This window comes from Nestor notabilis, unplaced genomic scaffold (assembly GCF_000696875.1).
Source record: "Nestor notabilis isolate BGI_N333 unplaced genomic scaffold, ASM69687v1 scaffold10636, whole genome shotgun sequence".
NCBI lineage: Eukaryota > Metazoa > Chordata > Aves > Psittaciformes > Psittacidae > Nestor > Nestor notabilis.
In genome coordinates, this window is record NW_009933314.1 from 1 (window position 1) to 16,835 (window position 16,835).

General features: G+C 41.1%; 1 protein-coding gene across 1 annotated transcript in view; it reads left to right on the forward strand.

The window, feature by feature from the left end:
* Positions 1–1,211: 1,211 nt before the first annotated feature.
* Positions 1,212–16,835, forward strand: part of GRAMD1C (GRAM domain containing 1C) — a gene marked incomplete at its 5' end in the record, with an annotated part of 21,995 nt that continues 6,371 nt past the window's right edge. The window contains 6 exon segments of the mRNA XM_010016820.1: positions 1,212–1,330; positions 2,534–2,654; positions 6,621–6,783; positions 13,510–13,656; positions 14,444–14,562; positions 15,505–15,647. Of these exon segments, the coding sequence (XP_010015122.1) occupies positions 1,212–1,330; positions 2,534–2,654; positions 6,621–6,783; positions 13,510–13,656; positions 14,444–14,562; positions 15,505–15,647 (812 nt within the window).

The following is a 16,835-nucleotide window of genomic DNA, read 5'->3' on the forward strand; positions in this document are numbered from 1 at the left end:
AAGCGGGGGGTGCCGCAGCCTGGGGAGCGGGGGGATAGAGCGCCCCGGTGTGCGTGTGTTGCTGCCGGGGGGTCAGCGCTGTTCGCTGTCTAACGCTGCGGGTAGTGTAACGCTCCACAGGTGGAAGCAGGGAGGGGGAGAGGATCACTTAAAAACCCTTTAAATAATGCATGGCTATTTAATGCGATCATTTCATGCGCATAGTAAGCAGTACTTGTGTAACTGCCTCATTAGCACAGTTCTGTTCCCTTGATCAATATGGATTGTGGCTGAGGCACATTTTCCAGAGTGGTGTCTCTCTTTTAAGATCACTACTATTGCTCTCTGAGCTCTACTAAATCCCAGAACCTTATTTCCTGTCTCTTTTTTTTTCTTTTTCCTTTATTTTATTTTTTTTTTAATATCCATTTACAGCTGAAGTGGACTTTGAAACCTTTGAAACTGGTTGCTTACTTTGCCGATATGAGTTTGTCATACTACTTTCACTTCCTAACTTTCCTGATGATCTGAGAGAACTTAAGTATATCCCAGAATCTGTGGGGATTCATGGAGCAGGGCAGAGATCTTACAGAGGAGGAGAAGAGTAGCTAGTGGTGAGTCAAGGTAATACTGTTACTGAGCAAAAGCAATTATTTTTCTTAAAGGGAGTTCTGGTGGTGTTCCAAAGTGAGGATCTCCTGTTCCACCTTGGCGGTGTGGATAGTTGGTGGACCTAGACAGACTGTAGTGACTGAAACACTAACCTCTCACCATTCGTAAAGCATTCTGAGCATCCTGAGGAAACAGGCATGTATCTATTAAGCAGTTTGTCCAAGATCAAAATGGGAGTCCTTGGCTGTCTAGTAGTTACTGGTCTTTTCTGTATTGAGTGAAATTCAAGAGGCACTGAATTTCACAAACACTGTGAAAACACTGGTGACATGTAAAGAAGTAAGTAAGGGCATGGCTACAAGTGTGTCTGGTGTTATTGGTTAAACAGTGGGTTTAGGAATATAGTTTTTATGTTTCCTAAACAGTGGTTTGGGAATACGGATTAGGCAGGAGTACAGTTCCCCAAAATGCTGAAATCCAACCATGAAATGTGATACCTAAATGCTTTCGGTCCTTGTCAGAATTGAGGTTAAAGGCTGTGGTGTAACTCAGACTTCTGGTTTACCTCCTATGCCTTACTGTCCCATGCTGTAGTTCTTGACTAGCCTGCTTTATTTCAGAGGCTGACCAAGCAGGAATTCTGGCAGCTGGTGCACCAGAGCTATGGCTCTGAGCTGGGCCTGAACAGCGAGGAGATGGAGAGCTTCCACTCATCGTCTGAGGACAACGGGCAGTCTCGGTAAGGAGAGGCTATAAAGCTTATTGATGTACCCTGGGAAAAGCAGTGTCCTGTTTCTTACAAAGTCTGTTTCCAAAGTGTTGCTGCAGCCTTACTGGAAAGGTTAAGCCTATAGTAAAAGGTTGCAAAGAACCGAACCGCATAAACCAACCATCCATAAAAGCTTAATTGTGTTCGTTGTCTAAAATAGCAGGAGCACAGCTGAGGCCCTTAGAGGAAAGAGATTTGAAGACCTTGTTGTCCCTGGAACTGCTTGGGGATACCAGTATAGCTTAAATACCAACCTTTTCTCATGATGGTACCTAGGCAGGATCTGCCTGCCCTTCAACAATATGGATGGGCTGGATGGAGTGGAGCTACACATGATGTTCAGACACTTTCCTCTCCCTTGTAGAGACTGAAACACTGGTTTTGCTTTGTTCTCCTTTTTATGTTGTCCTCATCTTGAATTAAGAAGCTGGAATAATATAACTGCAGGGGGATGATTTATTTATTTATTTGTTTTAAACAGCTACCTTAATTATTTTTTTTAACAAATGTGGACTAATTTATGAACTGCCAGTGTCAATCAGCAATGGGACTTTAATTTTTGTATCTGTATGTATATATGTCTCTACAAAATCAAACAATGTAATTTTTGTTTCTTTTCAACTTTATCTTATCTGAGTATGTTTGTCAGAAAATAAAAAAAATGAATTTTAAGTTCATTACAAGCTTCCAAATATGTCCCACTAAGTATTTCTGTGTAGGGTTTTGTTTCAGGGTTTATTGTTGGTTTGTTTTTTGGGGTTTTTTTTTTTTTTTTGGTGGTTCTACCCCCACCCCCTCCCCGTAATAAAAATGTACCACTTTGCAACTCTGGAATTAGGGATGCAGGGGAAAAAAAAAGTCTTCTTAAACTTTCTTAAAATCTTTTATTTCCAAATTTTTTCTTAGCTATCTCCATTTCCTCTTCTACAGCATGCTGCACTCTCTGTGATTCACCTGTGCTTGGTTTTGCTAGCTTGTGGTCAGAAGCTAAATCCTCTGAGAGGAGGAAAATGGCTTGCGAGATTAATGAGCTGGATGTGGGAAGAATGAGTTGGTAGATTTTGAAGTTATCTGAACAGCCATGGTTTGAATACACAAATCACACATGAGAAGCTTTCTCAGATTTCTCAGCACTTGTATCTCCAGTGATAACTTCCTTCTTGCTTTGGACAGATCCAGCATTTGTGAAGATTCTGGAGAAAGGGATGAAAAACTGCCTAAAATGATTGGTTTGGTTCGGGAACCCGCACTTCAACCGGAAGGAGAGTCACTTAATAGACACGCGTTGCCAGGAGTAAGTCCTGACACAGCCTTTCTTGCTATTTGTAACTGATAAGCATATATGCTTGTATATGCTTATGAATATGTAAGTATAGGATGCACGAGCATTTTTAACTTCTAAAGAAGCCTTGGGAATTCATAATGATCTAGGAGGTTTTCACATCAGAAAATATTGATATCTGCAGGTTTCATGAATATTTATTGAATTTGGAAATTACCAAAGTTCATAAGAGAATACTGCTTGTGTGAGTTTCAGCAATGTCTTATCACTAATTCACTGCATAACCTGGCTGGAATTCTGAGGCTTAAGCCCTGTTTTGTGGGGGTGTGTGTTTGTTTTTATTATTATTATTTAAAAAACAAACAAAACTAACTTTGTTTTTATCCACCTTTCTAGGGACCATTTTTAGCCAAGTGCTTTATGAAAGTAATACTTTTTAAACTAATAGCACAAGCAAGAAAGCACTGTAAATGAACAAAAGCATCTCCTCTAATACTTCTGTCCTTCCTATACATGAGGTTTATTAGAGGGTACTTACGCTGTGTTATCCTTGCCTTCAAAGGTCAGTTAGTCTGCTGTTAGAAATATATGAAACCATTTTTTTTTTAATTATAATTTCTGGAAATATTTCAAGAAGGAAGGGGAACACACCCCACACCACACCCCCCCTGCATTTCATATAATGTAGATGAGTTTTTCCCTTAATGCCTTGGGTTAATACAACTGAACCAGCATTAATGCTTCACTCATAGTATTATATGATTTTGTGAATGTATTTGTCTTTTTGGGAGGGTGAGTGCAGTGGTAGCACTATCTGAGGTGTGCACAGTGCTCAGCACAGTTGCTGGGTCCCATGTGCAGCTGTAGTCCTGAAAGGTTGTAAACGTTTTCTCTTGATTAACAAATACCCCAAGGGACAGATCTTGGAAAAGCAAATAAAGCAGTAAAGCATTTCTTATAAACTTCAATAGGGTTGGGCACCTAACTGCTGTTTCTGCTTTGGAAAATGTGGAGAGGGAAGAAAGGAGATGAATGCAGCAGTTTTTACTGCCATGTAAATATTCTGGCTTTTGTCACTTGCTAAAACTGATCTGGAGGTTAAATGGGCTTTAAATAGTTCTGCCAAAAATCCAAGTTAATGGCTAAAGACTTGTACCCAGCAAACAAGACTGGTACTTGTCAGATGTTAAAAGCTTAGTTAATTGGGTGGTGGGTGTCCCTCATTCAAGAAACAAGATTTTTGGAGACATGTAAGGGAGGCCTGGGAGGTGCGTGGATGCTGCTGGAGTTTGGTCTTTTTAGGATAACTAGAAATCTGCCCAGGTAGCAGATTGGTTTGGACTTGTAAGTCCTACTTGCACAAGAACAAGCCATTTAAAACTAATTGCTCTGCCTGGAAAAGTGTTTAGTTTACCTATGGGGTGCCACACCCAGAGATGTCTCTTGCAGATGCTAAATCTAATTGGGCATGTTGGTAAGCAAGAATGCCTGGGGATTTGGTCTGTATGCAAGGAAAAACGTTAGGATTCTCCCATGTATAAACTGCTTTTAAAAAGTCTTTTAATTAGAGTGTAAAAGTGCAATCTTGATAAATGTGTAACTAAACTGTTTAGTTTACTGTTTCAGTGTAACTAAAATACCTAACGAATGTGTTCAGCTATATGTGTCATTTGGTATTTCTCAAGAATGTCAACACTCTCCCCACAGCCCCAGGATTACAGCATATTTTGTAGAAGCACAGGGGCAATAGGAGGAGGTGGTAGTGTTCTAGAATATATCTGTCGAAACCATTCCACTGATGATACAAAGCACTGTTAATCACCTTCCAAAGAGTGGAGGAAAACATGCTTAACCTCTCCTTTACTGCTCTGATAGACAAAGTGAGTCCCAGAGCTCTCTTCAGAGGAAGATGTGAACTGATGAAGGGGTTGGCTATAGTACTTGGCCTGTCTTGGAAAAAATGTTGGCAACAGCTGTCCATAGCTGATTAAAAGAAAAACTGTGTGTAACACCAGTCATGGCTCATCTGTTTCTATGAGTGCAGTTCATCATAATGTGGAAACCACCTTCTCATCTGTATTTTCAACCATCTTCTTCTCTCCGTTCCTTGTAGGGAGGTCGTACAGTCCCAGAGCCTGCTGTTCCCAGGTTAAAAACCAGAAAAGCCGTGTCACAGAGATTAGCAGCATGGGACTAGCTCAGGAGATAACGTACCTAAAGAAGAAATTGTACATCTTCAACTCCACCTGACAAATCTGAAGATCATTTCTCTTTAGTGTAAAAAAAAAACTAACCCCCACCCCAATCTCCCTGCAAAAAAAAAGTAACCTCAAACCCCAAGAAAACTGGTTTGAGTTGATCAGTTGTTCCAAAAGCCTCAGCATGAATCTCCTCTTTCCTGATGTCATGAAGGGCTTTTTTGTAGGAGCTGTTACCCTTGTCATGACATGAGCCTGAGTTTCCTGTTCTGCTCATGGCATAGTAGGCTGCTGTTATGCTGCTGGTGGGAGGTCCACTTGTTCACCAGATCCCTAATCACCATCAGAATGCAATGAGAACTACTTGGATTTGAGCTGGATCTGTGTGTCAATTTTTAGCCTGTTTTGTCACAGCTAGCTCCTTTCTGACTTCTGTCTGTATTGGCAGAGTATTTTGACATAGAAATGTTGTTTCTGTCCTAGTTCCTGTTGTGTGACTGAGTATAATTTCAGGCATGGTAGCTCCTTTCAACAGGAGCATTTCTTAACTGATCTGCTTTTCTGATGCAGTTTTTTGACCTTGAGAGAGTATTTCTGTCTGCTTATGCTGCAGTTAAATTCATGCCTGTCTCTTTCCCAGCCACCCACCTTCTGCTGATGTTCCTCAGTTGCACAAAAAAGTAGATGGTCTTTATTGAAGAAAGCCAAGTACAGGAAGTACATGATGACTTTTCAAGTAACGGATGCTCTTGCTTTTTTGAGTCAGTGCTGAATAATCTGCAGGGATGATGGTTTTGCAGATGAATTGGAATTATTCAGTAAGGAGGCCTGATCTTATTTATGGTCTGTGTACTACTGCATATAGAGGCTGTAATACCGCTGATTCCAGCTGTTCCATTGGAGGCAATGGGAGCTTTGAGGAGGGGTTTAGAATGAAAACTGTGATTTGATGCTCATAGCCAAGCTTTTTGGGTGGCATTTGGAGATCTACAAACATCGTGCATACAGTTCCACTAGAAATCACTTCTCGAAGTGTGCAATGGCCTGTAAGGTTAGCCACCAGTTCTTACAGTTTAGGGTTAAGAGCTGCATCATTGATTCAGTGACTGATGCTTTGGAGGACTTCCTGCTTATTGGAGATGGCAAATGATACTCCGTTGCTTTGTTTCTGAGAAGTAACATTTTATAGCTAGGATGGCTCTAGACAGTGTCTTAGACTTTTTTTTCAAAGAGTAAAGAAGCCGTACAAAATAAGAATACCTTTCAAATGTGTAATTGACAATTTCAAATATCTAACTGCTGATAAAAGGGAGGCCCTGCCTATTTCATTGTGCTTCCCCTGAAGATTATTGGACCCCTTGCTAAACTGTCAGGAAAAAACTAACCTGATCAATAAAAAGTAAAAGAAAAAAATCTATGTTAGTTAAAGGAATATCTAAATGCTAGCATTGATGCAGGGAAGGAAACCAAACTGCAGGTGGGTGTAAGGGGACTAGATGGGGAATAAACTGTCCCTTTTAAGGCAGCTTTTGGTATAACAGTATAGATAAATAACTGGTTCTTGTTACCAGAGTAAAGTGAAAACTTGAAATAGAGGAAGGGAGATAGGCTGGGGCAGTAGAACAAGGGAGAACTTACTGTTTGACTGTGCGGTAGTTGAGCGGACAGAACTTGTGGCTGCCTTTACATGGCTTTCTTCTTTGATAGTAACTTTTTTTTTTTTAATGGCTTCTGATTACAAATGTTTGTTTTGTGTTTTTTTTCTTCTTGGTTGTTTCAGGTGGAGGAGTCCCCAAGTGAGAAGCAGGTAAAGAAGAGCCCTCTTCCATCTTCAGAAAGAAAACCTGTTAAGCTGGTCAGGAGCAGGTCTTTAGAAAAGTCCTTGGATCTGAATGAGAATGAAAATCTTCCAGAGAAAAGCAGTGCCTCGGACAGTGAAGAAGGTAAATCTCTTGGCAACTGGGATCTGTAGAACAACCTGACTGGTGTTCCATCTTGCTTTTGGAGCAAGTTAGAGAACTTTCTGCTTATTTGTTTCACAGAACTGTAGCAAAAACATCTTTGTATCTTAGTTTCTGGGGAGGAAAAAAAGTTGTTGGTGTTTAGAATGAAAACAAATTGTGGTTTTGCTTTTTCTCCTTTGGCGGGTAGAAAGTTGCTAACAGCTTGAAAAGAAGAGTTTTTTGACAATTTGCTCGCTTTTCATGCTCTCACAGGTACATCAAATATTTTTCTTTCTTCTGTTTTCAGTTCTTGGGAACTGATAAGAAACACTTTGGACCATTCTCCAGTTTTTGAAAGATTTCCCCACCCCCACTTCTTTACACTTCTATTAAGGCATATGGGCTTCAGTGTTATCTGTGGGGTAAACTGAGGAACCCACTGAAAATCCAGGCAAGACAAGTTCCCAGACTTCAGGAGTATATTATGCATATTTTTAATCTGGTCTGAAGGTGGAAAAAACTCTAGTGGTAGGACAAGGAGTAATGGGTTTAAACTTAAACAGGGGAACTTTAGGTTAGATATAAGGAAGAAGTTCTTCACAGTGAGGGTGGTGAGGCACTGGAATAGGTTGCCCAAGGAAGTTGTGAATGCTCCAACCCTGGAGGTGTTCAAGGCCAGGCTGGACAGAGCCTTGGGTGACATAGTTTAGTGTGTGGTGTCCCTGCTCATGGCAGGGGAGTTGGAACTAGATGATCTTAAGGTCCTTTCAAACCCTAACTATTCTATGATTCTATGTATCTTGGAGCAGATTATACTTTGTGTTCCAGCACAGTTAGTACCTGAATGGATTCTTACACATCATTACCCAGTAGAAGATGAGGAGAAACTTAGATACCACAGTAGTGTAGCTATTGTAACCTGGCTGTTCTTTTGCTTCCTTTCTCCTTCTCACCATAGGAGAGAAAAGCATAGCTCTGTGTCTCATAATGGTTTTGGTATAAGTACTTTTGCTACCTTCTGGGGAAGAGAGTAAGGTCAAACTGTGTCTTCAACCTAGGCTGGATGACAGGGAGACATGTGCTGTGGTCTGTGGGTGCTTGTTCTGTAGTCTGCTGACAACTTCTTGCTTTAAATTGTTTCACTTATCTTGGGGAACTTGTGTGCGAAAGGGTCATAGTTCAAACAGTTCACTAAATTGTGGTGGATGTTCTGTTAAATGTCCCAGTCTTGATAATCTGTAAATGCCTTTAAAATGAGGTGTGCACCACCTGCATTGATTCCGAAGTTGTATGGTAGTGTGCAAATGACAGACAGGAAAGCTCAACAGTAGCAGCGTGCTCAGTGGCAGCTGAACATTTCTTTCATATGGGAAGAGATGACTTAACTTGCTTTCATCGCTTCTTGGCAAGAATAGAGGAGTTCAGTTAATTGAGGCCAGTTCTTAATCTGGCTGAGAAACTTTGCATCTCACCCTCTCAGCGTTAGCAACTGGAGTTGCTTGCAGGTGTCATTTATGTTGGAAACATCAAGTGTCCAGGAAGGCTTTCAAAGTCATGGATTGAATTGGCTGCCTGCAAGTTGTGGTTGTTGGCTGAAGATACACTTTATATTCGATTAACTTTCCTTTTGTTCAGCCCTGCTGCTTCTGTGCTTGCTTGTGGGTATCTTGCAGTTTTCCTGTTCTTAGTCTTTCCACATCTCTCTTCTGTCTCTGGATTTTATTTTATGACAAAGGTCTCCAGTGAAACTGATGCAAAATAGTCCTGTTGTCTTCCATGCTGCTTTTTGCCTAAAAGCTAGCAGTAAATACTCCCCCTCATCTCTGCATTGCTGATGTTGAGTAAATAGAGCATATTAAACTGGAGTTGTCTCTTTAAAAAAAAAAAAAAAAAAGAGAATAACTTTATGCTGCTTTAATTTCTTTCCCCCTCCCCCAAGACTAGTCTTTATATTCAGAGCAGGATTTTCTAGTCCCACAACATTAATCTTTTCTTTCAGATTCCCTTCTTCATGCTTAGAATTTTTTTCTTGTTTCTCTGTCTGTTTTCTATTGCAGTTGTCTCATACTCTTACAAGGTGAATTCCTTCATGCAAATGAAACTAGCTTTCCTACATGGCAAAAGTTTACCCATGCACTTAACTTCTCTTGTGTCCTGTGGCTTGTGCGCAGGCTGCCAATGGAGGTGTCCTGGCAAATAAGGTGAGGCGCAAGCTCAAGACTTGTACTCCTCCCAACTGCAGGTCCACCTGACACTCAAAGCTGGAATGCCAGAGCCTTAGCAACACTTCTTCCCTTGGCCTAAGTCATTCTCACATTGCTTACTTGGGAATCTTGCTATGCACCACTGGTCCTTTTGACCTGCATCTTGGTGCTTTTCTTTGGTTTAATAAATTGGAGTATCAATCTCAAGCCATGACAAACTTCTGTCTAAGCTAAAAATTTGTATTTGAGATCTAGATTCTAAATTTCAGAAAACAGTTTTTAGTTCAAGCACAGAATATCTATTTCCAAAATAGAGCCAGGAGAGTCTGGATTTCCTCATATGACTCTTGTTTGTAGGTTTTGGTGGATTTTTTGGTTTTGTGTTTTCTTGGTTGGTTTGTTTTTTGTTGGTTTGTTTTGGGGGGTTTTTTAATGAATACTTGGAAATTAAAAAGGGGGAAGCAGGAAACTGGAAGACAGTGTTTTCTGTTAGAAAGCTTTACTGTGTATGAGGATATGGTAAGTTCCTGATCCCCTTTGTATCATTTGACAGACTTACTATATTGTACTAATAACCACCTTAAATGTATGGTCTGCAGGAGAGCATAACTGCCTGTGCTGTAGTGCTGTGGGATGGATACACCTGTCTCGCAGAAAGTGACACAAGGGGCAGAAAATGTTTGAAATACAGGGTAGTTGAAATTAGTTCAGCTGTGTTTGGTTTTGGGTCAGCTGTCAGCACACACCTGCCCCCATGTGAAATTTTGGATGTGCAGTTTATGTAAAGAAAAGTGGCCCTGTTCTCTTGTTGTCATTTTAATAAAAATACGGGAAAGCATGTATTTTTAATATATAAATACCAGTTATTTGTTGCTTTGGGGCTTGGAAAAGATGTGTTTGAGTTATCTAAAGGCATAAGGTTTTTGTCTTATGAACTGGAAGAGGCTGGCTTTGTTACAATTTGAACTCAGTAAGTCTCCAAGTTAATTTTGTCCTTAGTGTTTTTAAAGTTTAGGAGAGTTCTTTTGATAAAGGTAAATATTGCTGATGCAGTCATTAAATAGATGATGTCTGGAACATGTTCACCCAGGAACTGGTTTTATTGACTTGATTTTGGGTGTATATGGTTAAAGGTGCCTACCTGCATATTTTCTTGTGCAGTGTGCAATTTTTACCCATCTACAGAGGCACAGAAATCCTCACGGTGCCAAGATTTGTATGCATACTTTTTTCTTTCCTGATCCTTCCCCAGCTCTGTGGAGCAGAAAAATCAACCATGTTATTAATTCATTTGATAGCCTCTGCTCTTATCAGTTCAGCTTTCTTAATTTGCTTGTGGTGTGTGTTTACTTTGAGCTGTTGGTTGTTTACAGAAATTTTAAGAACTTTTTTTTCCTCTCCCCCTATCCCTTCCTCTTTCTTTTTTTGCATTGCAAATGTTTTCAAACCTCTGCAGTCACTGCTGCATCACGATATTATATTCAAACATTATTTCACATCTTGCCTTGCAGTGATGAAAATGACCTTATGAAGTGCAAGGCAATAGTGGGGGAGGGAACAGGCTTGCTGCTCTCATTACTGAGTGTCCTGGTTCACTCTAGGTTTACTTCTGGATTTCTGGCTCCCTAGGGTCCTAACCTAAAGTCAGAATAATCTTATCAGACAGTAGCTTCAATTCATCTATAATAGTGTTCAGGCTGAGAGAGGTAGTGGTTGATAATTGCATACTACTGAGGGGTTAGAACAGCATTAAAATTTAAGGAGTTAAGACTGATATCTAGGCACCTGTGCAAAACATTCTGCTCATAAATAGTATTTCTAAGCCAGTCCTAGATAAAATGCTTGATGTTGCTCTAGTATTGAGATGAATAAAAGGCAGGTAGATCTATGTGTGAGTTAAACAAAACAGTCGACAAACAGGTATATTCATTTGTAGCAGAGACAAGTGGCTGAAGCTTTCTGTCCTGTTCAGATTGCAAGCGTGTAAACTGTACAGTTATTCTTTGGTATGCTACTGTTCCTGCTTGCTGCCTCCCCTACAGATAAACTCTGAGAAGCTCAGGTGGAAGTGACTTGAAGCTTGTCAAGCTCCCAGTGTATACAGTGGCTTTCTTCCACAGGCGTAGAACTCACAGCAGCATTCATACATACATGCACCTTCCAGAACTGTTGTCTTAAAGACTTCCAGGTTTTCTGGAGAACAGTTGATTGAATCCCAGCATCTAAAGTGGCTCATGGGCCTGATCTGTCAGCCTGGTTTCAGCTTGGATTTTTTGATGTTTTGCTTACGTAAAAACATATTTCTCAATAATACTCTCATGCACTTGGCACTTCATTGACTATTCCTTACTAGAGACATGACAAGATAAAACGATGTACAGGAGCATTGTATAGACCCATAGATGCTCTTGCTTAAGACTCAGTACAGGGAGGACAGACCTCATGCTTGAAGAGTAAAATATCTTAGTAGCAAGGTCTGCACATTAAGGTAACAATGTATGTGCTTTGTGCATATCATAAGCTGCTGTGGCTTATCAAATTACCTTGCATTAGCAGAGACATAGTAGCTGTCCTCAGGAGTTTCAGGTGAACATAAAGTTGTGTAGTTCAGCTGAGCCTCACTGGGGCAAAGGTAACTTGTATTACCTTGTATTTGCTAAGACATACACAAATAGCTGTCAGAGCTTATCTGATGCATGGTGGCTTGATCGTGTGTCTGGGCTTTTGTATTTTTTTTAAGTGGTAGCAGATTCCTTGGGCCTGTCAAGGTCCAGCTGAGTGAGGCTCAGGGTAAGGAGGTTTGACTTACCTGGTATCTGACTCCATACGTGTTAGGTGATGCACAGTAGGCTAAGTGGATGTCAACATGAATATCTGAAGCTTCCTGTCTCTTACTGAAAGAGAGGAAGTGGGGAGTGCACTCTGAAAGGAGAGATCTGTAATGTTGAGGTCTTGTTAGCTGAGGTCAAGTTTACAGTTCACTTGGTCTGCGTATTACTGGTACTGGGTTCAGCTCTGAGAGGAAATACAGTGAACATAAGCTGAAAAGCCAGGCTGAATTTCTGGCTTCCCACAGAATGTTTCAGCGCAGCAGAATCTGTATTCTGGCATGTAATGACTGCATATTGGCTGGTTAAATTGGCCTCTTCAAATGCGTGCTTGTTTTCTGTCCCCCCCTTGTAATTGCAATTGCATGAGCAGAACATGGCATGGAAAGGAAGTCTATCTCTTGTGCAAGCACAAAAATATGGCAATCGTGCTTTGCTTTTGGAATCCTACACTGAAGTGTGATAAGGTCAAAGAGAACTTTTTTGGCGGCAGATGTGTAACAGGGATTTCCAGCAGACTAGAAGCAGCACTAGAGTAGACGTCTGCTCCCAATCAGAATTGGATTGCATTGGGGAACTGTTGAGGTGTTCAGTTGCTGCGTTTGCATTCATCCATACTGACTGCTGCTACTAAGCAGTAATGTTTTAAGTGCTGTAACCTTAGCTTATAGGAGCTATAGCTTGATATTCCGGCTAGCTTTGCATTGGTGGCTAGCACTGACCTTTGCCAGCCCTGAACATTCATTTCTATCAGTTGAAAGGTTAGGTGTCCTGACATCCATCTGGCTCCCACAGGGTTTGCTTTCAGGCTTTTTGTTTCAGTAATGTGGGCGGGTGGGTTTTTTTTTTTTTGTTTTGGTAATTGTACCTTAGGATGGACTTGCTTCTAAAGCATAAACAGATTGAGGTGGGGTTGGCATAGGAAACTGCTTGCCCTCCAGGATCATAATTCTGTCCCTTATCCCCTGCAAAAGTGTCTGAGATGACCACAAAGCTGAGTCACGCCAGCAACCAACAAGAAGCAGAAATAGCAAAGATCAGAGCTGTGGCCACAGAATGCCACTGGGGTGCTTGGTGGTGGTTTTGAATTGGGGATGGCGATCTTGGTGCGCTTTTCAGGACTGCAGAATGGAGCAGGGAACCTCTTGCATTCCTCTTATGATTAGGTCTAGAGAGAAGAACTGTATGGGAGTCTTACCTGGTCTCTTAGACAGTGGACACTACCACCATTACAGATTACACTACCACCAAAGCAGAATTCTGAAACTAACCACAAGTAAGAAAGCCAGTATGGTTTCACTGTCCTGCTTGCTATTCATGTGTCCTTTGTACAATAGGCATGCATATTAATGAAGATTATGTTAACTTTTTATCTTCCGCAGTGTTTCTTGTAGTAGGATTAGTAGAATACTAAAGGCAAAACTAAAAGGATGGGACCTAGTGATGTCAATTTATCATTTTATGTTTGCACAGGGAACTGGGGGAGTGGTGTTGAAAATCAATTCTGGACTTTGTTTCTGAAGACAACCTACTTACCAAATCATGTGCTGCTGTCATTACTGGGTTTCTGAGAGTGAGAAACAAATGCTGATGCAAGCTTGGGAAGGATTTGAGCTGTAATAAAGCTTGGAATATTATAAAGTTTCTTCATAATACTGTTCTGTTCTTAACCTGACCTCTCTGCCTTTCCTTAGCAGTGAAGGAGACTGTATCTGAGAATGATCTCTATGGGAGGCTTTTTATAAACAGAGTTTTCCATATCACTGCAGACAAGATGTTTGAAATACTTTTCACCAATTCTCACTTCATGCAGAGGTTTCTCAATTCCAGGAGTATAGTAGGTAATATACTCTTCTCCCTTCTGTCTGTGTTGCAATCTATCCTGAAAATTTCAAACTCTGAGAAATATTAAATAGGGCTATGTTGAATTCTGAGGTTCTCATTGCTTTAAAAGAATTTTGAAGCTTTAAAGCTTTACTATGAGAGGATATTTAAAGCTAGCCTGTTCTTTCCATAGATCTGTAGATCAGTCACGCCTCGGTGTAAAAATCTCCTTTCAGTGCACCACAAAACTGCACCTTAATGCCTGAATTTGGGGTAGGCTGTTAAATTGATGCATTCTGTGGGGTATTTCTGATTACATTGTGTTCCAGAAATAGTGAAACATGCACTGTTGGCACACAGGCAAAATAAACTGCATCCTCCTAAATGATACTCACAGGCTTTAATTTTCTGGATGAGTAAACTTTATTCATTGATATCATATGAACAGAAAATAAAAAGGGTAATATTTATTCAGTGTCAGCTTGGAAGGCAAAGTGGCAAAAGCTTGTGGTAATGCTAAGTGAATCTATTCAATTTTAAGCAGAAATTACGTATTTCCATTTAATTGCTTACTCTTCTCCCCACCCTCAAGCCTCTTTCAGTAGACCCAGATTCAGCTACTTAGTGCTTCACCTTTGTTCATCAGTGAACTACAGTTTTCACTTTTCCTGCAAAAACCACAACCATTTAGAATCAGTTTTCTGTCTCTCTCCCTGTTGTTCTTAAACTGTTGAGATATGAAAGGGCAGAGATAATGCTTTTTAGGTAATCTGCATGTGAGGTTTTGCATAACTTCTTATCTAGATGCCGTATCAACCCCTTGGAATAGAGATTCCAGTGGCAATCAGTTGAGGACTTTGACGTACACTGTAACAATTAACAATCCACTTTGTGGGAAGTTCACAACTGCAACTGAAAAACAGGTACTGTGTGCATGTGTGTGTCTGTCTGGTGCCCTTTAATGCAAGGGAGAGGTCAGATGTACAGCCTGTTGGGGATCTGACCATGGATTAGAGTTCAGCGAGCTGCAGTGGAGCTGCGGTTTAAACATGGCATCTCTGAGGTAGATTGCTGCCTCTCACCATTAGTGAGTAAATGCTGATGAAATCAGAGTGTCTTTCTACCCTTACAAATGGCTGTAAGCTTCTGCCACAGACTTTGTGGGGAAAAGTATTAACATCTGTTAGGAATTTTGGGGTGAAAAGATTCAATGAGATGCTTTCGGTGTCTACTTATGGGATCTCCAGGAGAGATGGAGTCTAGCAAAGGGCCACTAGGATGATTAAGGAACTGGAGCATCTCATGAGAAATGAACGAGAGCAGGGACTATTAAGCCTGGAGAAGAGAAAGCACAGGGGTGATCTTACAATGTGTATATAAGTATCTGAAGAGAAGGTGGGGGTGACAGAGCACTGGAACAGGCTATCCATTGAGGTTGTGGTATCTCCTTCATTGGAGATACTGGAAAGCCTGGTCCTGGGCAACTGGCTCTATATGGCCCTTCTTGAACAGGGTCCTTGGACAAGGTGACCACCACAGATGCCTTCCAAATTCTGATTTGGGAAAGGTCTCACAGATCAGTCTCAAAGAGCAGCTGTGGTCATGAGTCAGTGGCCAGCATTGCATCTGGTACTTGGAATGGCAGTGGGGAAGTACTGCTGTTGCCTAGGGAGGCATCATCTCTTTCCTACCCCGTCTATACTTGCCGTTAGTAACTGTTTTTTGTTGTGGTTGTTCAGGTTTTCTCCCTGCTCTAGTTCACTTGAAGTTGTTGATCTAGCCTAAGGAATTCAGGCTGAAAGGTGGGGAGTGGGGGGAACTAAACAAGCACCAGGAATATACCTTCTTATTTTCTTTTATGGTAGATCCTGCATAAGCAAAGCCAGAAAGGTCAGTCTTACCAGGTGGATGCGGAGGTGCTGACCCATGATGTCCCCTACCATGATTATTTCTACACTGTGAATAGATACTGCATCAGCCGCACATCCAGTCACAAGTGTCGATTACGGTGAGGCTGGGTGGTGCACAGTGGGAGGGGAGAAGCCAAGGCATGTATGTTACGGGTTGAAGTGTGCTTCTCAAAAGGTCTGCCAACAGCATAGCGAAGGTCAGCTTCTCTTGAAGTTAGGGACCTCTCCTGAAAAATAAGCTTGGTTTATTTCTTGTCACACGTATGCTGTATTTGGATCTCATTAATGCAGTGAGAAACGCATTCTTACGTTGACTCTCATCTCCAAGACCGAACTGGGTTCTGATCAGCCTTGCATTTTTAAGTGCACCTGTGTGAGTGGGAAAAATTGAAACTATCTGTGATGTTTTATTACAAAGTTTCACAGATATCCTTGCTAAGGGCCTGCAGAGGAGGATGGTTTCATGGGAAGGTACAGAGAAGATGGAAATGTACCTCCTTTTGAAGGGAGGGTACTTGAGTGAATCAGACTTCATTCTTAAACTCTACCTAGATACGGGAGTCTTAAAAGGCACTTCCCTTTCCTCTCCCATTTGTTGAAAATGCACTTAATGTGGAACTTGATCCCTTTAGATGTTTGTATGGCTTTCTGACTGTATTATCCTTTCTTGTGCTGCCTCTATTAAGATGTTTTATCTCAAACTTCATCAGTACCTGGGGAAGGCAAGGAAGCCTGGATTTTGTTCTGGCTTCTCACAGGTTATAAAAGTGTTGAAGGCTCTATCTGTACTGGGAGAAGAAAGGAAGAAAGGTCCTGTTCTGAATGATTCTTATTTTTTTGCATGAGTCAGTCTTCCTCTGAGGGCTGTATTTGTTTTATCTGAGACACATGGCAACCCCAGGGTGAGACCAAAAACCTAGATTTCAATATGGTGCACAGAGCATGCATGTATAGAACAGAAGGTGCATGGTGGTGTTACAGCTGGCTTTATTATACTGTGCTTTAAAATGGCTCAAAAATGCTATTTGAAAGAAGCTGTTTTATTAGACTAGAAGCAGTAGGCTTACACTAATTTGGGTAATTATTTGAAAACATTGAAAAAAGCATTTTCTAGAATGATCGGTGGTCTTGACTTAGAGAATTCAAAATCACAGGCGACCCTTTTGTCCTTTGTGAAGGGCTTTGGGATTCATTCAGTTGTTAAAAGCAGCACTCTGAAGGAATCTACCCCATTTCTATTCTGGAAGCATTATTGATTAGCTTGACCTGGGGAATGCAAAGCAGGC